General features: G+C 36.8%; 1 protein-coding gene across 1 annotated transcript in view; it reads right to left on the bottom strand.

Annotated features, from left to right (window-relative positions):
* Nucleotides 1-22,450, bottom strand: part of MALRD1 (MAM and LDL receptor class A domain containing 1) — a 594,562-nt gene that overhangs the window by 399,997 nt on the left and 172,115 nt on the right. The window contains 1 exon segment of the mRNA XM_036270540.1: nucleotides 3,063-3,219. Within this exon segment, the coding sequence (XP_036126433.1) occupies nucleotides 3,063-3,219 (157 nt within the window).

Genomic DNA, 22,450 nt, shown 5'->3' on the forward strand with positions numbered 1-22,450 from the left:
TACAAAGTGAGCCACCAAGAGAGCAACTGAAGAAACCTAGGAAATGCAGAACAATTCCATATTCTACAATAATGGACTAGGATAGTTTATTTAATCATTTCATTAAAATATTTTTTAAAATACAATGTGCACAAGTCAAAGAATTTTCAGGTGAAGGGTTTGTGATGGTTTTGACTTTTTAAAGTGAAGGTACTTTTTACTGGTTTAATTATTTATTTTTAAAATTAAGTTCAAATGGCTGCTTTTCTGGAGTCTTGACTTTATAATATGTGGCCAGCAAAAATATCACCAAATTCTTGGTCTGTGAAATTCAGCATGTTATCAAAGTCAAGAAAACATAATGTCTTAAAAAAATAAAAATAATTTCTGATGGACACTAGAAAGAATGAGTAGATCTTTGTATGAATCGTAACTCTATATAAAATTTACTAAGGAAAATTGTGTTCATGCAACATAGTAATGCAACATTTAATGTTAAAATAAGGATCATTATTTATTACTATTTTAACTTGTATAATTATGTATAAAATGTTAATATTGTTTTATAATCTTTCATCTACTAATACAAAATCTTATCTAAAAAAAATAAAAGCATATTTTAGATAATTAATCTCAACTACAAACTATACTAGGTAAATAATTCTCATTCTTCTAATGAAAACCTTGCAGTAAATTGTATTGATTGCTTTGCTTAAAGATATTTCTTACAAATCAATGGAAAACAGATGATACATTACAACCTCAATCCACAAGACTATTTGAATGCTTTTAGATTACTAAACATGCACACATACATATATATACAAAAAAGTTTACTTTTAAATTGTTTTTTGTTAAGAAGTCTCATCTATATTAGAGAAAACAATTTTTTCAAAATTCATCCATAAATTTAACATGTTTTTAATAAAAAACAGCAGTTTTAAGATAATATATGTGTATCTAAAATTTTACTTGGAAAAATAAGTATTTAACATGGCCAGGAAAGTTCTGGAATAAGACAATAATGAAATTGGGGGAGGGGGAAACACCTAATATTAAAACTACAATCAAGCTACCAGGAAAGAAGTGAACAGCTGGTCTGCATTCCGTTTCTCTTTCTTTACTGGGGAAAGAGAAAGCAGGTAACCCAAGTGTAATCCCCTTGCAAAAACGCTAAATAAAGACTTTCTAAAAATCAAATTAATGGTATTTGACATGGGGATAGTTCTTATCTATGGCGGCCTTTAAAGATATAGCTCTGGTCTAAAACTGCTCATGATAAACAGTTCTGCATTGTTGGAATTTATTTTTTCAGACATGGCTTCCTGGAAAATGTTATATTAGCTATGAAACTGAGTATAAATGGAGATGCTTTAAAAAACTGAGCTGGCTTCTTCTATGTAAATCATGTATGTCTACATTTTACATGCAAGCTACGCTGTCTATTGTATAATTTCCAGTTCGGTAAGACAGGACCTAGGGTGTGCACTCAGATTCCAGGACTTCTCACTGGTTTGCCTGTACAATGTAGTCTTCTGAAAGAAACCAGGGCCCCAGGGAGAAACAGCTAACTCCAAGGATGGAACTGGATAAAAATAAGATGAATCTAGCACAGCTTTTTGGCCACAGTAAAAGGAAATAATCAAAGACTACGGGGCTTGTCAAGGAAGCATAATCGTCAGCTTAAAGGGACTCTTATGACCGAATCCGCAACAATTTAAAAACCATTAGATAATTAACGCAATGGATAAGAAATTGAATCCACACTGACATAAATAAATGAATCAAAATGGATCAATAAATGGAGAGAAAGTTTTGGGTTGTTTTTTTTTTTTTTCTTTACAAAATAAAATCAACCTACAAATATAGACAAAATAATTGAGTTGGAAAATCACAATGAGATAATCATCATAGTAAAATTAACTCCATCAAAATATACTAAAGGGTGCAAAAAATAGTAGGTAAAATTAAATTGAGATCAGAATTTTACATACTCTCCAAATATATCTTCACAGATATTTATTTATTTATTTATTTTGTTTGTTTGTTTTTTTTAATCCTCATTCGAGGACATTTTTCCATTTTTTGTACAGACAGTGTGGGAGGGAGAGAGAGGAAGACAGAGAGAGAGGGAAACATCGATGTGAAAGGGACACATCGAGTGGCTGCCACCCGCACGACCAACCAGGGCCGGGGACAAACTGCAACCGAGGTACATGCCCTTAGCGGGAACCGAACCGGGTCTCTCCGGACCGCAGGCGGACGCTCTAACCGCTGAGCCAAACCGGCCAGGGCCACAGATATTTATTGATAACAAAGGGGCCAAGAGGCCTGAGACAGAGACTGATGGCATGTACTAACCGATGGGATACAGTAAAATTAACGCAGTATTGGTGATGTTGCAGAAAAAAATATATAACATTCAACAAATCCAAATTGAGGAACATTACAACATCGCTGAATGATAATTTTTAAGATATCAATGTCACACAATTCTAGAGAAGATTGGGGAATCATTCCAATTTGAAAGAAACTGAGTAGAAATAAGTAGGTATGTATTGTAAAAACTGACTTTGTTCCTATAAAAGATGCTTCAGAAACAATGAGCGAGGGTATAATGTTGTCTACGAGATTCTTGAAACCTTCTATGAGTTTGAAATGCAACTTTCTTTTACAAAGAAACAATTTGAAAAAGATTCCTGGCGCATCACTGCCATCAAAAACGACACGAAGAATGCCCGTTCAGTTTTTACTAAAGTGTGTATAATCATCTGTGCTATTCTCAGAACATTGACACTGAAATCTACATGAACCATTTCAGGTATAAAACTGTATTACACAGAAGCTATAACCTCCGAACAAAGACAATCACCATAAATTCAATAGTAAAAGAAACACATCCTCCTAGCCATTCAGGTCCGATTGTGCGAAAGCATTTTTTCCAATCATACCATGTTGAAACTAGTAAAGTGTTGACCATTGTTCATTTTCATTTATTAGTAGACTACATTTTGATAACAGTAAATTATACATGATGAATTGTGATATCACAGATTCAGAAAATGCAATATTCTAAGCGGTACCTGGAGAGAGCCGACCGTGGCGCCGTTCATGTACGTCCAGAACACCAGCCTACACGTGGGCCCGGTGCGTGAAATAACAGGAGTGAGGATGTCGGCCACGTCGCCAAATTTTCCATTTGAGCTGTCAGCATACAAGTACCAGCCATGTGTGGTATTTCTAAGGAAAATATGATGTGTTTATAAGATAAGAATAAAAAAGAAAATCATAAAATATAGTTTGCCATTGGTCATATTTTATCCTTCTACAGTTCTTCCTAAAAGTGTTAACAATGTTTTATAGCATAATGATGACTCACAACTTTCAGCAGAAATAATTCTTCTATTTTGATTTTGAATCCACATATCAATCGGTACAATGTGTGTAAATTACAGTAAAGGATGAAATTACCAGGTCTAATGTGTAATAACTTGGTGGATTTATTTTGTATTACAGTGATACTGTCAATATTCTCACTACTTTGTAGAGCTTATTTTCATGTAAGTAAAATGAGACGCTGAAGCACTGAATACCTTAAGAAGGGACATTAAAAAAAGACAAAAATACATATAAATAAAGCATAAAGAAAACAACAGAATGGAAACTAGCCTGGAGTTTTTTCATAGATCTAAAAGGCTACCAGGTTCAAATTTACTCTCTATTAATTTAGGTCAGTTTTACTTAAACGTAATTTTTAAAGCTGGTAGATAATCGTAGTATGTCTTTTCTTTCCTAACTCTAAATAAAAGATAAAAATAATGATGAAAACAAGTAAATATCAATGCAATCTTGCCATACAGGACAGGGCACTTTATGCCCCCACTTTCAGGATCAATTCGAGAAAGAAAAGAAGCCCTGGCAGGTTTGGTTCGGTGGTTAGAGCATCGATCAATGAGTCGTGGGTTTGATTCCAGTCAAGGGCACATACCTCAACTGTAGTTTGGTCCCCCGCCCTGGTAGGGGTTGTGTGGGAGGCAACCAGTTGATGTGTCCCTCTCACATCTATGCTTCTCTCTCTCTCCCTCTTGCTCCTTCCCTCCTACTCTATCTGAAGATAAATAGAAAAATAAAATAAAATAAATAAAAGAAAAAAAGGAAAAGAAAAATTTAAAGATGTCTTAGGTAACACACAGCTTTTTAAAAAAATTAAATGTATTGGGGTGACATTGGTTAATAAGATTATATAGGTTTCACATGTACATATCTGTGATGCATTCCCCACAATTTGGGCATTCTGGAACTCTCTCTTTGATTTATTAGATTTCTTACCACTTTCTCACCTAAATATGATGCCACATAGTATAGAGTTTAAACCTGCTAATTATTAACACCTTTTTATGTTTTGAAAGTTTTATCATTTGAGCATTAAATGTGAGTCATTAATAGCAGATAGATCGAAAGACAAAAGTGTTCATTCAATCACCACAAGTGTATTGACTTCGTCCTCCCAGTCTTGCCCGTCAAAGGCATTGGGAACACGACTGTGAGCAAAAGACACACAGGGTTTGGCCTCTGGCCTCATCATTTATTAGCTGGGCCAAGTGTAGGTAGTTTATTAAACCTTTCAGAACATATTTGTTTCTTCATTTGTAAAATGGATAGTTCCATGTACGATCTTAATAGGAACTAGAAATAGAGTAAGTGGAGTATCTGACACAGTACCTGGCATATCGTATATATTTAATAAATGGTAGCTGTGATTTGTGGTTATGTTTATGTCATTATGTCATCAGGGAAGCTGAGTTATCCCTTTCCCCACTGAGTGCTGGAGGTGGAGTCCTGATGATACATCTCAAGAAAGTGAATTTTCTGAGACTTGCATAGGAGGATGAGTAATTTTTATTTGCATGGTGTTATATCTTTGGGTTTCCAGAGTCCCATTTCCCTTAATCCAGTCCTGGAAGATGTGCAGCTGGGGATTCAGTGAAGCTAGAAGCAAAGCCAGTGTCCAAGTTTCCTGTCCATGTTGCGGCCGGGTCCAGTTCAGCTCAGGCCAGTTCCAGTCCATTACCCATTGTGTGTGCGGTCCGCACGGCCATTAGCCATGTGGGCAAATGCAGGGGAGCCAAGAGAGCATGCCCCCTGCAACAAGAGCCCCAAGAGACACAAGAGAATGTGTTTCTTTGTTCAGAGGATTCACTATCCCAGATTTTGTGCCCTTGCAGTGGCCATGACTATTCTAGCTGATGACCTCTTCCCAGGTATAATTGACAAGCAAATATCTTACCCGTGTCACCCCAACTTTACTTCCCTCTGTTGGACCCCTGTGGAGTGTAAAGTTGTGCTTTTCTAGCTAAGCTGCCCAGATGACATGCCTATAATATTTGACCTTCCCTTTGTTCCTTTCCTGTTATTAATAACCAGGTTAATTACAACAGTATCAATTAGTTGTTGCTAATGTAATGAGTTTAGCATCCTGCAAACCACAGAGGATATAAATTAAGATTATTTTTAAGAGGTAGAATTTTATATTAGATTTTCTGAATTGTGTCTCAATGAGAAAGCAGTTCCAGCATTGTTCCTTGGGTGCTTGCTACCCCAGATTCCCAGAGATACCAAGAACAAAGAAAATACATGAATGACACACTGATTTTTAGATCCACTGAGATTGAGCACCATTTTCATAGATATTTTTTCCAGAAATTGACAAACTGATTCTAAGCTTCAAATAGAATAACTATTTACGGTATCAGGTCAATTCTAGACTTATTAAGGGGATCACCTCATAAATTATATAAATGTCTAACCACTATACCACACACCTGAAATTAATATAATATTGAATGTCAACTGCGATGTAAATTTTATTTATTTTTTGAAAAGAAAGAAATACCTAGGACTAAGCATAGCCCATATTATTTTAAAGGAGAAAAAAAGTTGGAGAATTTACTCTATCAAATGTCAAGATCCTTTATAAAGGTAGAACAATTGAGACAGTGTGGTATGTCACATACTGGGTTATGTAGCTGCATACATACAAACAGGAACTGGATAAACTATTCCAAAACGTTAAAATGATTATAGCTCTGTTTGGTGAGCATGTATATTTTGTTTCCTATACAGTGCATGGTTCATAGTAGGCCCTCAAAATTACTTGATAAAGAAAATAAATGAGTTTAAAATGAGTAGAACACGTGGACATAAAAGATGAAGGGAGTGGGAGAATTACGGACTCCGATGAAACCAAACTAAAAAGTATCACATGTTCCAGATTCTAGACTGGGTCAAAAACAAACAACCAACCATCAGAAAAGACAGAAGAAAGCTCATAATGGATCTGGAGGCCATGGAGGAACGAAATGACTACAAGTCACAGGTCTGGCAATGATAAAAGCATCTATTCTATGGCTCAACTGGAGGTCCCTGTGTTCGTATCCCAGAAAGTATACAATGAAAAGCATGGTAATTTTTAATTTTGCCAATCCATCATAATTCAAGAAAATTCAGTCACAAGAATAAATATAAATAGACTATTGAAGCAATTCTTTATAATTAGATATCCCTGAAAGATCTCCTCATCTGCCAGGAAAAGAAGAGAGACATGACAGGAGATCAATTTGAAAATTTCAAACAACAAAACTGCACTTGAGTGTTTATATCGCACTATGAACACAGTTACCAGTGTAGCAGTGTATTTTATATGCATTAACTCGGGGCACATGATGTATATACGATTCCTAATGGAAAAATGAAGAATTACACAAACATTTGCCTGTGTCTGGGATGAGATTATTCAACCATGTACCTGCAAAGGAAATCAACTCCCCTCCTAAAATGAGTACAACGGTAATGATCACATCTAACTGTGCTATCACCCAGAAAATACCAGCTTCTCTCGACCAGCCTTCAAACAGTCTTTTCTCATACAAAGCATATAGTAGGATGTTTTATGGAAAGATAGCCTTTTTAATAAAACATGTCATAAACCACAAAGCAGTAAAGGTGTAAAGAAAGTAGTGTTATACAGCCAGGTGTTGCAAATGGAAAGATCCTAGGTGATGATGTATAAGTTCTTTAAAAAGTCTTTATAAAGAGAAATCGGATTTATAGTTTATGATATTTTAAAGAAAGTCTCCTGGGGTTCACAGGCAACCAGTTTCTAAAGTCATACCATTACACAGATTAAGCAATTAAAATATTATCTCCCACCCCTTATTTGAAAACCTCTTGGGTATTTACTTGAATTAAATTAGTAAAAAATACTCTTGCATGGACAAATTAAAATATTTTTAAGTCAGATCAATTGATCTTTGATCTTGTAAATATACCAGACGAAGGGCATAGTCTTCAGGCTTATTCTTTAGGTTGACATATACCTGTTGATTCATAATAATATCGTAGGCTGTTTTAACAGAACCGATCGATTTATCTACTAAGAGTTGTCATGAACTTTATTAGCTTCATGAGTAGCAGAAATACACTGTTCAGTAGTACAGTTCTTACCATGGTTTCCGTAGCCTTAATCTAGTATGTGTAGTGGACCATTCCTGCTGTGTGGAATGTTTCCAGCTCTCCCCCAGAGCTCCACGGTGTATGCTGAACAGCGTTTCCGATCCACCAACTGCTGGAGTAGGCTTCTTAAACCAGACCAATTAAAGTTCTTGCATAGTGTTTTTAGAATATAAATCAAGGGGAAGTATATATTCTTTCTTGAGTTTCAAATCTCCTTACTAGCTAACTCCTCAAGGTTTGAAACCAGTTCTGTTTGACTCCAAAACTCTACACATGCCCTCTACACTGTGCTGTAGTATTGCAGAAGAGACCATAAAAAGTAAAGTTATGTTTGATCTTATCCATCCTTTCTAAAATACCCATCTGGTTCTACCACCCTGCTGAGAAAGCTCCAGTATACCTTTACTGACTCCAAGTGAGGTTCTTAAGCTAAACTAATGTTGGTAAATAAGAAACTTCAGTAAAATATACATCAGTTCACTACCCACACTGTTCAGAAAACTGACATTGTTTTGTTTTGTTTGGTTTTTCACAGAAAGACCTTCTTGATAAAGGGAACAGTGTATTAAGTTGCATTCAGGTGTAAACTCTCTATTTAGTCATGTTTTTGTAACTAACAACCCACAGACGCACACTATGTACTACACTGGTGTTTAATAGGGTCAGGGGATGTTTCCTACATAGGCTCTACACTAAATAGTTTAGCCTTTGAGGACCGTACAATCTCTGTTACTGCGATTCAATTCTGTCTTTCATTGAGTCCATGAAAGTATCCATGGACTGCTGAAATAAATGGTTATAGCCAAGTTCCAATAAAACTATATTTATACAAAAAAGCATCAAGCCAGAATTGGCCCACAGGTCACAGTCTGCTCACCACTGTTCTATGGATAAAGTCTCACCTCATTGAGATCTGAGGAATAACTCTCTACAAATATCTAGCTTCAACTTTAATATATTACTTAACTTCAACACCCAGATTTAGACTCATTGTACATGTTCATGCAATTACTCAAGTACATCATGTATTTTCTTTTTCTTTCTCCCTTATACCAATCTTTCTTCTGGGCATACTAATACCCTGTTCTTAGTCTTTCCTCCATACGATTTTGATTTATCCTTCACAGCATATCTCAAATTTAGTCTCACTTCCAAGCCTTCTTAGATTCCTAGACTCAAAATTCCTAATTCAAACTTACTTCCTGACCTAAAAATTTCATAGCATTTTATACATAACTTTAAAAATTCATTGAACATGAAACTATATGATTATAAACACCTTAAGGTACATATTTTAACAAATTTATTACAATATCTAGAACACCTTGTAAAGTGATTTAAACTCAACTGATATCCAATAAATATTTCCTGTAACTGTCACTAAATAAAAGCAGTAAAAAATGTCTGCTTCTCTATGCCAAAATTCCCCTTTACAAATGCAAGGTGTCTCAATTTTACAAAAGGACTTACAATTTTAGCAGAGTGCTTTTGGATTTCTCTTTGCCAGCTTCATGAAATAAAAATGAAATAATGAACATTTGTTGAAATTGTATATAACCTCCTAGGGGTTTTAGCAGCTCAAAATTCAATAATAAAGGTTCCAAAGCCAACTATTTTAATTAGGAGCACCCACAGTTTCTATTTCAATATTATATGACATTCACTGGAGAATAATTCTTTGTGAGGCATGTAGAAAAACATTTAAAAAAATAACAGAAAAATGTAAAGTCTAAGAAATTTCACAGTGCAGTGGTATTTATTTATCTTCTAACTCCAAAACAGGATTTTTAAAGGCTCACTAATGACAATATGTTTTTTTATGAAATAGATTTTAAGCCAAAGGAGTTTTTGCTATGTATAAAGTAAAATACTGAAGGTTTTTATATCTGCCTTTAAATTATTAAGCCTTTAAATTAGGGAGTGTTAATTAATAGTTTGTCATTGGACACAACAAACCTGAGAAAGTAGAATTTTAATCATTACTAGTTCATAGATGAGATGACTAAAATTAAATAGTTTGCCAGTGGAAATTCCCTAGCTGAATATTGAAGTCTGGATTGGCTTTCTATCCATCTCCCCATGTTTTATATAATAAACTAGTCTCCTCTAAAAATGGTTCTGAAACAGTGGCATTACCTGGGAGCTCATTTAAAACGCAAATTTTTGGGCCCCATCTCTGTCAGACCTACTTAAAAAAACTCTGGGGAAGGGCTCAGCAATCTGTTTAGCAAATTCTCCCTCAAATTCTGGTACATGCCAAATTTTGAGACTCTGCCTAAAGCGACTTAAAGTAAAAATTAAAATGGTATTTACAAGTCCAAGTTGCTAAGTCAAAACGTCAATCTAAAAGAAATACACAGAAAAACAGATATTCAAGCTTTGTTTTTCTCCTCAAAACGAACACTCCGGAGGAAATAAATAACTATGATTAAAACAAAATCGTGACACTTGATTTTAAAACAATTCATTTTCTATTACATATTTTCAGATCTAGATAATAGGTCTGATGTTCTAGTTTAAAAAAGGAAAAAAAGGGGGGGGGAGCTAGCTGGAAAGAGTATGGGTTGGAATTCTTAGTCAAATGTATTTGAGAAACACAATGCATAACATATACACACAAAAAAATATTTTTTAATGTTAATAGCTTTTCTAGAGTTGGAAGTTATAGAACCAATTGTCTATTGTGCTGTTCTTGTTTTTCGTTATTGCTGTTTTGTTTGTTTGTATTCAATCACACATGCCTAATGCATTTGACCAAAAAAACAATAGTCTACCACATTGAAAGCACTCAAAAAATATTTGTCAAGTGAGTGAATAAAACAAAACTAATGACTTGTTCTTGAGAATCAGGTGATAAGTACTATCTTTTAATAGAAATATTTTGACCTAGCTTTCAAAACATATCAGAAAAATTTATAAGAGATAAAAGGTGTTGTACAATGTTATAGAAGTCAACAGTCTAAGACATAACAATCCTTACTGTACACGAGCCTAACAACAGAGAATCAAACTATGTGAGGCAAAAACTAATAAAGAAATAGATGAAGTCACTATCTTAGAAACTTCAACACCCCTCTATCAGAAATGGATACATATGGCAGGCAACAGATCAGTAAGGACATAGTTGAACAAAGCAACATTATCAACTGCATTTAATTGACATCTATAGACTACTTCATTCAACAACAGGTAACATATTTGTCTAGAACTTACATAAAAAAGTCACATCTAATGAGGACCATTAACCAAAATACACAAATAATTCTTAAAGCTCAACAATAAAAAAAAATCAAATAACTCAACTCAATTAAGAAATGGGCCACCTGGACACCTCACCAAAGAATATATAAAGATGGCAAATAAGAATATGTCATCAGGGAAATGTAAATTAAAACAACAATGAGATACCACTACACACCTATTAGAAAGGTCAAAATCTAGAACACTAACACCATCAAACACTGGAGAGAATGTGGAGGAAAAGTCTCATTCACTGTTGGTGGGAATGCAAAATATAACCACTTTGGAAGACAGTTTGGTGGTTTCTTATAAAACTAAACATATTCTTACCATATAACCCCAAAATTATACTTCTTGATCTTTACCTAAAAGAACTGAAAACATGTCCACATAAAAACCTGTATATGAATGTTTATAGCAACTTTATTCACAATTACCAAAACTTGAAAGAAACCAAGGTTTGCTTCGGTAGGTGAATGGATAAATAAATGTTGATACATTCAACAATGAGACATTATTCAGAGCTAAAAATAAACGAGCTATCAAGCCATGAAAAAAACATGTGGGTAACTTAAATGTATATTACTAAGTCAAATAAGGCAATCTAAAAAGGCTACATACTGTAAAATTCCAATTATGACATTCTGGAATAGACAAAACTGTGGAGACAGTCAAAACATCTGTGGTTGTCAGCAGTTGTGGGTTGGGGAAGGTACAGCACACGGGATTTTTTGGCAATGAAAATATCTGTATGCCACAGTGCTGGACAGATGTCATTATATATGTGTCCAAACATTTAATATATCACACCAAGAGTGAGCCACACTGTAAAATATGGATTTGGGGTATTTTGATGTCATTTTAGGTTCATTGATTATACCAAATGTATCAGGATTTATTCTAGAAAGTGAAGCAGGGCTCATCCGCACATAAGGGAAGGATCTACAGACACAGAAGAGGATGCGCATTATAAATAAAAAAAGGTGAAATACACAAAAATGCTTAATAAATTTCAATCTGTTACACATGTGATTATGTCATTATTTTATTGATTTTAATGTCAGACAAAAATAAATTAAAAGAGAATTCTTAATAGATCCTGAAACACTATTAGCAAACCATATTTGCAGTAAATACACCTATTTATTAAGCCTTTTTATCTTAAACATCATATATATAAAGACATACTGAAATCCCCTCTAATTTGACCAGTGTATTTTACCAGTATTACCACTTTGGGTAGGCTTCCTAAGATGAAAAAGTTTGAGAAGCGCAGATATATTCAAGCCTCCTTCCCTATTTATTGGCTTGTAAGCTTAGTTGTAGGAATGTAGGAGCTGAAGGGAGAAATGAGAATGAGTGGAAGTATATCACTGTCTCAAAACGTAGTATCTGTAATGGACAGGCATTTTCTGAGATACTTTCATTTGAAAAGCAGTTTTGCTTATTCTATAATCTAAAATCAGCTACTGTAAGCTACCACCTATAAATATCCCGGGAAGCAGTCAATGTAAACGGAAAATAGGCTTGCCAGATGTAAATGACAATTACAAATATGCAAATGAGCCAAGGTTTCCAACTAGATTCTTACTCCATCAATATTATTGGGGTCTAAAAAAAATAGAGGTGTCTTATGCTCAAAATTTAAATGATTCCTGTATTTGAATAGTCACATCCTGTCCTTTTATTTTACACCAGGCTTTGACAAATGCTGATTCTACTGCCTGGAATTATTGGCTGTTCATATTTATATGTCTTAGAAATGTTGTTTTTTATCCTCACCCGAGGATACCTTTGCATTTATTTTCAGATACAGCAGGAGGGAGAGCAGGAGGAAGAGAGAGAGAGAAACATCGATGTGAGAGAGACAGATTGAGTGGCTGCCACCCACACAACCCCAACTGGGGCCGGGGACAAACTACAACCAAGGTACGTGCCCTTAGCAGGAACTGAACCCAGGACTCTCCAGTCCGCGGGCCGACACTCTAACTGCTGAGCCAAACTGGCCAGGGCTAGAAATGTTGTTGATAAAAAATTAGACTACTGAATTTAATAATTTAATTTTGAAATAATGTAATAATAAATTCCTGATGTCACAAGCTATGCTGCCTTGAGATTTTAAATACTTGTACCTATGCACCACTTTTTTAAAAAGAAAAACCTCTGCACTGAACTATAAATTAAATTAGTAATAGAGCATGAGTAAGTACCAGCTACAATGTTTAAAACTATCTATAAACCTGACCCTTGGATTTATGGACTTATTGAGAGGGCAGAGGAGTTGGTTCTAGTTCTTAACCTCCTCACAATCACATGTAAATGAGTTCAACCTCAGTTCTTTAATGGCTGTACACTTTGTTAAGGATGATCCTGAATTATCATTCTTTGAACTTTACACTATTCTACAGCTTTGCTCATCAGCCATGATTGGTTATTTATAGCATCACTGATCTGTGACAAAAAGGTCGATGTAAATTCTGAATGTAAAAACAGGTAGTTCATGTTAAAAGTATTTTAAAATATAAACAAGTAGCACCACAGTGTTTTGTGGCTGGTCTGTTTTCTAATACTATGAGTATAGAATATCAGAACTGGAATTTATATTAAGGCAGACCTAGTAATGAAATGGAAATGGTACAAGCTACAACAGTTAAGTACTATTCAAAGGAAACTTTATATACACATACATACATACACACACACGAACAGTAAAAGGGTCTGGCCCAGGATAATTTAACAGCAGATTTTTCCATTTCATACAAAGCTTAAAATCTGACTTCCGGTCAAGATGGCGGGTAGGTAAATACGGTATCGCGTCCTCCCACAACCACATCAAAGTTACAACTAAACTACAGAACAACCATCATTCAAAACTGCCTAAAATCAAGCTGAATGGAAGTCCTACAACTACTGAATTAAAGCAGCAGCCACTTCCAGACTGGAAGGAGGGGTGGAGGCGGAGGGGCTGGTCCCACACCCACGTGTGGCGGATAAAAATCAGGAGGACACCTCAGCTGGGAAGGCCCTTCCTGAGGACTGAGGGGTCCCCGTCCCACACCAGGTGCCCCGCTCAGGGTTCCAGTGCCAGGAACAGAAGTCCCCATAACTTCTGGCTGGAAAAACCAGCGGGAACTGAGGCTCAGGGAGGCTGAGGCAGCTGGAGCCCCAGGCAGCTCCTTAAAGGGCCCGCGCACAGACTTATCGAACTTTCTCCCTCTAAGCTTGGAGGGGAGGCAGCTCGAGGGGCACCAGAGACACACAGGGAAGAACTAAGCTGTTTGGCACTGGAGCGAGGGCTGGAGAGGGGGCTTTCTCCAGGAGAAATGTGCTGTCAGAGACCTTTGTTCCTTTGGTGAGCCCTTCCCTGGGCGGCAGACAGTCACCATATCTGGGACTCCAGCAACCTGGCTCACACTGGTAGCCCCGCCCTGGTGACTCCCTGAGGCCCCGCCCCACCCCACCCAACTTTCAGGCCCACTCAAGCTGCTGGCACTTGCTTAACCATAGGATTGGCCTGTCTTGGATCCTGCTTCAGGTTTTTCCTAAATTCTTTCAAACGAGCAGCATCTGGTCTCAGCTAGCCCCATACCACTCGTTAAGTAATACACTGAAACAAACACAGGGAGGCAACCAAAATGAGGAGACAAAGAAACAGGTCCCAAATGAAAAAACGGAACAAAACCCCAAGAAAAGAACTAAGTGAAATGGAGATAAGCAACCTAACAGAGGCTGAGTTCAAAATACTGCTTATAAGGATGCTCAATGAACTTAATGAGAACCTCAGTGAACTTAGTGAGGGCCTCAAGAGCATAAAAAAGGACCAGTCAGAAATCATGGATGCACAGTTAGAATTGAAGGAGGCATTAACTGAAATAAAAATAATTTACACAGCTTCAATAATAGAGTACGTAAATCCAAGGAGCAAACCATTGATTTGGAATATAAGGAAGCAAAAAATGCCCAATCAGAACAGCAAAAAGAAAAAAGAATCCAAAAAAATGAGGACAGTGTAAGGAGCCTCTGGGACAACTTCAAGCGTGACAACATTCGCATCTTGGGGTGCCAGAAGGAGAAGAGAGAGAACAAGAAATCGAATACCTGTTTGAAACAATAATGGCAGAAAACTTCCCTAACTTGGTGAAGGAAACAGACATACAAGCCCAGGAAGCACAGAGAGTCCCAAACAAGATGAACCCCAAGAGGCCCACACCAAGACACATCATCATCAAAATGCAAAAGGTTCAAGACAAAGAGAGAATCTTAAAAGCAGCAAGAGAAAGGCAGCTAGTTACCTACAAGGGAGTTCCCATTAGGCTGTCAGCTGATTTCTCAAAAGAAACTTAGCAGGCCAGAAGGGAGTGGCAAGAAATATTCAGAGTGATGAAAAGCAAGAACCTACAACCAAGATTACTCTATCTTGCAAAGCTGTCATTTAGAATCGATGGCCATATAAAGAGTTTCCCAGACAAGAAAAAGTTGAAGGAGTTCATCACCACCAAACCGTTATTATATAAAATGATGAAGGGTCTTCTTGAAGAAAAAGATAAAATATATGAATAAACAAAATGGCAATGAATACATATCTATCAACAATGGAATCTACAAACAAAATGAACAGGCAGAACAGAAACATTCTCATAGATACACAGATCATTTTGTTAGTTGCCAGATGGGAGGGGGGTTGGGGGAATGGGTGAAAAATGTGAAGGGATTAAGAATTTTGAAATAATTTAATAATAAATAAAATAAATACAAATACATTATTTTTAAAATCTATATTTTCTAACTAACTTGCTAAAAGCATTCCCAGATGTCATGAGTTCATGACATCCTAGCTAATAGTATGACAGGGTTTGGTTAGAAAACTTTATATTTAGTTTAAGAGAGACTGAAAAGTATTCCATGGCAAGAAATTTAGATCTCTACTTTAGGGAGAACATGAGAAATTTTAATTTTAAACCTAGTGACTTCCCCAAGGAAATTCTAGATCAGACATTTTTGTATATTTTTGTTGTTAATTTTCATACAAGGATATTTTTTTCATTGATATTTTAGAGACAGTGGAAGGGAGGGGGGGAGGGAAGGAGGGAGGGAGAGATAGAGAGAGAAACATCAATGTCAGACATTAGGATTGAACCTGCAACCCAGGTACATGCCCTTGACAGGGAATTGAACCTGCAACCCTTTGGTGCTCAGGCCAACGCTCTAACCACTGAGCACAATGACAAGGGCATGTCTTTATTTTTTTTTTACAAGAAACTTTATACATCTCATGTAAAATATATCCAAAGTTAAAAAAATATTATATCTGTGCATATGCATTAAGAAAGTGAATAATCTACCAAAGCATTAAAATTCTATCTATAGAAGTTTAGAAAAAAAAAACTAATTTTATTCTCAAATTTTATTATTATCACCAATTTCCTTTGGCTTTGACTTCAACTTATCTCTATCTTTTAAGGATTCTCCTCCTTTGGTCCAAATGTTAACAACTTTGTTGTCTTATCTTTTTACAGTTTATGGTATCCCTTTTCTCTTAGAGTCACCTCGCACGAGAGCAGCACTGTGCTAGACGCTGACTAAAACAGTCAAAGTAGTCAGCCTGCTTTCCCTCGAGATGCTTATAGTATCATAAAAAAGTTAGACAAGTATATTAATATTGATGGTATTCTGTGACATGTGCTACAGTGCAGAGAATACCCAAGAAAAACTATTAGGATCAGACTGGAGAGAGCTATCAGAGAATGTTTCCCAGAGAGCTGACTTTCAACTAAGTTTGGGAGGAAGGTTAGGAGGTTTTTGAATGAAGGTACTGTGGCTTAAAATAGTCCCATTTGGAGAATAAAAGGATTTGTTGGATGGGTAGAAGAGTGGGTTGATGAGGAGGCCAAAATAAAAATCCTTAACCAGACAATAAAAGATGTTAATGATAAATATGTTAACTTTACTGTAGTAATCATTTTGCCATATATGCATATATAGAATCACTACTTTGTACACCTTAAATTTACTCAGTGTTATGTCAATTACATCTCAATAGAGCTGGGGAAAAATACCTTAAGACTAAGTTAAGGAGATGAAGGACATCTACTTGAGAGGTCTGCAAAGTATCTTAAACTAAAAAATACAAAAATAAACTGGGTTACCTTTTGTTTCTACAGAAAGTTCCTAATTGGAATTGTGCCATCCAGGATATCTAAGTTAAAAACGAATAGTATATGTAGATGCGCTTTGTTTTTCCCCTTGCATTTTCCATTAATCTTTCAACTGTACTGCATTTACATCATGCATGTATCTTGTATCCTTCTTCTTTTTTTCTTTTTATCCTCACCTGACAACATTTTTCCATTTTCTGTTCAGATAGAGTGGGAGGGAGGGAGGGAGGGAGAGAGAGAGAGAGAGAGAGAGAGAAACATCGACATGAAAGGGACACATTGAGTGGCTGCCACCCACGTGACCAACCAGGGCCAGGGACAAACTGCAACCGAGGTACGTGCCCTTAGCGGGAACTGAACCCGGGTCTCTCTGGACCGCAGGCCAACGCTCTAACCGCTGAGCCAAATTGGCCAGGGCTTGTTGTTTCCTTCTAATGAATTTCTCATTTTAGCTATTGAGCTTTTCAACTCCAGAATTTCTATTTGGTCCCTTTAGATAATTTTTATATTATTGATAATTCATATTTAGTAAGGCATCTGTATATTACTTTCTTTTCATTCTTTAGGCAAGGTTTCCTTTAGTTCTTTGAACATATTTGCTAAAGCTGATACAAAGTCTTTGTGTAGTAAATTTAATATCTAGACTTCGTAAGGGAAAGTTTCTTTTGACTGCTTCTTTTCCCATGTGTGAGCCACAAAGTAAATTTTTTAAACTCAGGAAATCATCTCTCTTCCCATCTCTCTTCCCCCAGGGTTTGTTATTGTTTCTGTTTGCTGTTATTTTTTGTTGGTAGCTTAAGTAGCATTATGAAATTTTTTTTTTCCTTTATTTATTTATTTATTTTATCCTCACCCAAGGACATTTTTTCATTTTTCGTTCAGGTAGAGTGGGAGGGAGAGAGAGGGAGAGAGAGAGAGAGAGAGAGAGAGAGAGAGAGAAAGAGAGAGAGAAACATTGACGTGAAAGGGACACATCGAGTGGCTGCCACCCGCACAACCCAACCAGGGCCGGGGACAAACTGCAACCGAGATAAGTGCCTTTAACAGGAACTAAACCTGGATCTCTCTGGACTGCAGGCTGACGCTCTAACCATTGAACAAACCAGCCAGGGCTGAACTAATTTTCTATAAACTTCATTCATTGGTGTGTGCAGCCACTGAAGACTGCTTGGTTAGCTTTGTCATCACCTAATACCTGGATAGACATTTCTTTAATTTATTGAACCAATACAGTGTCCAGTCTTCACTGAGGGGCTCTGTGTCTGTTTTGAAGCATGCTTACCGTACTCCAGTAAGGAGTTTGCTTACCTTTGTCTTCACTTCCTGATTGTACAAGCCCTGCTCAGGTATTTTCTGGGCATCCACACAGCCTGTGCATATTCATGGCCTTCTAGATTCCCAGGAATATTGTGAATGATATCAAAGCCCCTAGCAGACCTTATTCCCCAGGTTTCTTTTTTGAGTATTTTAATGAGATTCTTGTGTGCCACAATTTGCATTGGTCTCAGGTAACTTAAAATAATTGCACCTGATTATTTTCAACAACTTGCTTGAGAATAAGGGTGTCCACATAGCTGTGAGTCAGGTCAAATAAAAACGAACCCTGAGAATAAAGGTTTTTCAGTAATCTGCCAGTCAAACAGTGATAATTATCTGGGGATTGATCTTTTGGGGAGATCTAAAACCTTTCTGCCCCTCCAGTGTCTACTAAACTGCTGGTTTTCATAGCAACAGAAATTACAAGGCTGTTTGGTGGTTTTCAAGTTGACTGTAGATGTTATGAATAGATTAGAATGGATTAGAAGTACAAAAGAAACATCATTTAAAAAAAACATCCCTAGGTTGCTGCTAGCCTTTATTTAATTTCAAGAGTTCTGAAAATATTGATGATATTTGCCTGTTTTCATAGAGAAGCAGATATCCTGAGGTACTGGATGCTATTTATTTTGTGTCTTTTAATTAATATACTATTTATATGTATTAAGGTCATAAACGTTATTATTTTACATAGTGAATAATCATTTACACTAATTCATATATTTTTCTTTCAGCTTTTCAGTTTTTAATTTATTTCCTTATTTCTATCTAGGATTATTTTCCTTCGGCTCCAAAATTTTCTTTATTATTTCCTTTAGTGTGAGTCCGCAGGTGACAAATTCTGTTAACTCAATTTGTCTGTAAATTTCTCTATTGCGTCTTCATTTTTAAAAAAATATGTTGCTGAGTATAAAATTCTAGATTTATCTTGTGTTGTTTTTATACACTGTGCCTAGAAATAGTCAGGGCATTTGAGGTTCTCGACGATATATTCCTCTACAGGGCATGAATGTTTTCATCTGGTAGGCCAAGCAGTATTCCAGTGGGCAAATGTATCACAGCTTTTATATCCGCTCAGCTACCGATGGGCATTTGGGCTGCTTCCAAATCTTGGCTATTGTAAATAGTGCTGTAATGAACATAGAGGGTCAATGTTCTTTCAAATTAGTGTTTCAGGTTTCTTCAGATACATTCCCAGGAGTGCAGTCGTTGGGTCATAAGGCAGTTCCATTTTTAGTTTTGTGTGGAAACTCCATACTGTTTTCCCAGTGGCTGCACCAATCTGCATTCCCACCAACAATGTACGAGGGTCCCCTTTTCTCCACATCCTTGCTAACACTTTGTTGTTTATTGATGGTAGCCATTTGACAGCTGTGAGGTGATATCTCATTATGGCTTTTATTTGCATTTTTCTTATGATTACTAACGTTGAGCATCTATATGTCTATTGCTCATCTGCATGTCCTTTTTGGAGAAGTATCTATTCTGGTCCTTTACCCATTTATAAATTAAAGTGAACTGTTTGTTTTCTTAATATTGAGTTGTATAAGTTCTTTATATATTCTAGATATTTACCCTTTATCACATGTATCATTGGCGAATATGTTCTTCCATTCAGTGGGTTGTCTTTTCATTTTGTTGATTGTTTCCTTTGCTGTGCAAAAACATTTCAGTTTGATGTAGTCACATTTGTTTATTTTTTCTTTTGTTTCCCTTGCCCAAGGGAATATATCAGAAAAATATTACTATGAGAAATGTTTGAGATTTTACTGCCTATGTTTTCTTCTAGGATTTTTATGGTTTTGAGTCTTATATTTAAGTCTTTAATCCATTTTGAACTATTGACTCCATTCCCTATATTCCCTATGCTGTACTTTACATCTCCATGACTATTATGTAATTACCAATTTGACCTTCTAAATCCATTCATCTTTTTCATCCATTTCCCCAACTCTCCTCCTATCTAGCAACTCTCAAAGTGTCATCTGTATTTATGTCTGTTTCTGTTCTGTTTGTTTTGATTTTTATATTCAATTATATTTATTGCCATTACATTATTTATATTTTTTATCCTTCTTCTTCTTCTTCTTCTTCTTTTTGTTATTATTATTAAAGAAGACCCCTTAACATTTCATGTAATACTGGTTTGGTCATGATGAACTCTTTTAGCCTTTTCTTGTCTGAAAAGCTCTTTATCCTTCTATTCTAAATGATAGCTTTGCTGAGTAATCTTGGTTGTAGGTCCTTGCTTTTCATCACTTTGAAGATTTTTGCCATTTCCTTCTGGCCTCCATTGTTTCTGTTGAAAAATCATCTGACAATTTTATGGGAGCTCCCTTGAAGGAAACTACTGCTTTTCTTTTGCTGTGTTTAAAATTATTCTCTCTGTCTTTGAACTTTTGCATTATATTTATGATGTGTCTTGGTATGGGCCTCATTGGGTTCATGTTGTTTGGGATTCTTCATGCTTCCTGGACTTGTATGTCTATTTCCTTCACCAAGTTAGGGGAGTTTTCTGTTATTATTTTTTTCAAATAGGCTTTTAATATCTTGCTCTCTCTCTCTCCTCCTTCTAGTACCCCGGTAATGTGATGTTGGTACACTTGAAATTGTCCCAGAGGCTTCTTACGCTATCTTCATATTTTTTATTCCTTTTCCTTTATGCTGTTCTGATTGGGGGTTTTTTGCTACCTTATATTCAAATTGTTCATTTGATTCTTGGCATCATCTACTCTACTGCTGATTCCCTGTAAATCAGTATTCATTTCAGTAGGGTAGCCTTCAAATTTGACTGGTTCTTTCCTATGGTTTCTGTGTTTTTTTTCATGCCATTGAAGTTCTCATCAAGTTGAGCATCGTTAAAATCATTGTTTGAACTCTGTATCTGGCAGTTTGCTTGCCTTCGTTACATTTAGTTGTTTTCCTAGAGATTTCTCCTGTCTTTTCATTTGGGACCTGTTTCTTTGTATTTGCATTTTGGCTACTTCCCTATGTTTGTTTCTCTGCATTAGGTAGAGCTGCTACATCTTCCAGACCTGGTAGAGTTGCCTTGCATAGTAGGTGTCCTGTAAGGCCAAGTGGTGCAGCCTCCACAGTCACCTGATCTGGGTGCCTCATTTGCACCCCTGTGTAGGTTGTATGCACCTGTCATTTTGTAGTTGAGCCTTCATTGCTGTTGGCATCACCAAGAGGAAGTGACTCTCAGGCCAATCACCTGTAAGGACTGGTTTTTTACTATAGCAGAGGAGTTGCCATCCAGGAGTGAACTCTACAGAACAGGACTTGCTTCAGTGGGGCGTTGGTGCTCATGGAGTCTGTTCCTGGAGTGTTTTGCTCATGGAAGTGGTAGGGTTGTAATCTGGTGAAGTCTGAAGCTGTCCACTCAGGAGGCTCTGGGGCCTCCTGAGATGTTCAAAGTCAGCCACTACCTGTGTTCCTTCCAGGGCCACCTCATATAAGCTAGAGAGAGATCTGTAAATGGCTGCTACTGTGTTGAGCTTGGAGGTACCCAGAAGAGGCCAAACTGTGAACCAAGGTAGGCTGCCACTAGTGCCAGGCCTGTGACCACATAGCAAGAGGTAAGGGGTATGCAGAGACCAGATTCTGTTGGAGAGATTTTAGGAAAGTCCAAAGCATGAAACAAGAGAGGCCAATTGTACGGAAAAACCACTAAAAATATTTAGGTGGGCCCACAAGTTAGGTGAGGTGGGGTCTCAGAGAATCACCAGGGTGGGGTGAATGGTGATAGCCAGGTTGATGGAGATTCAGAAATGGTGCCTCCTTTCAGCTCTCTGGGAGCTGGGGCATGTTTAAGAAAGGAGCACTTCTGTCTAGCAGAAAGCTGCCACCTCAGCTCTCACCCTGGTACCAGATAATTCAGTTCCTCTCTGTATGTCCCTGGTACCTTTCAAGTTGCTGTCCCAGCACTAGAGCTCAGAGGAAGTAAGACAGAATAAGTCCATGTGTGGGCCCTTTAAGAGGAATTGCCTGGGACTTCAGGGGCACTCTGTCTCCTTCAGCTTCAATCCCTGCTGTTTAACCAGAAATTATGGGGACTTCTCTTTCTGGCACTGGAACCCTGGGCTGGACCCCTCTTTCTTCAGTGGAGACCCCCATAGCCAAGATATGCCTCATAATTTTAAACCACCACATGTGAGTTGGGATCAGCCCATTCAATGTCTCTGCTCCTCTTACCAGACTTGATGAGGTTTTTTCTTTAAATCCTTCATTGTAGGACTTCCATCCAG

The sequence above is a fragment of the Molossus molossus genome, unplaced genomic scaffold (genome assembly GCF_014108415.1).
Source record: "Molossus molossus isolate mMolMol1 unplaced genomic scaffold, mMolMol1.p scaffold_m16_p_1, whole genome shotgun sequence".
Classification (NCBI taxonomy): domain Eukaryota; kingdom Metazoa; phylum Chordata; class Mammalia; order Chiroptera; family Molossidae; genus Molossus; species Molossus molossus.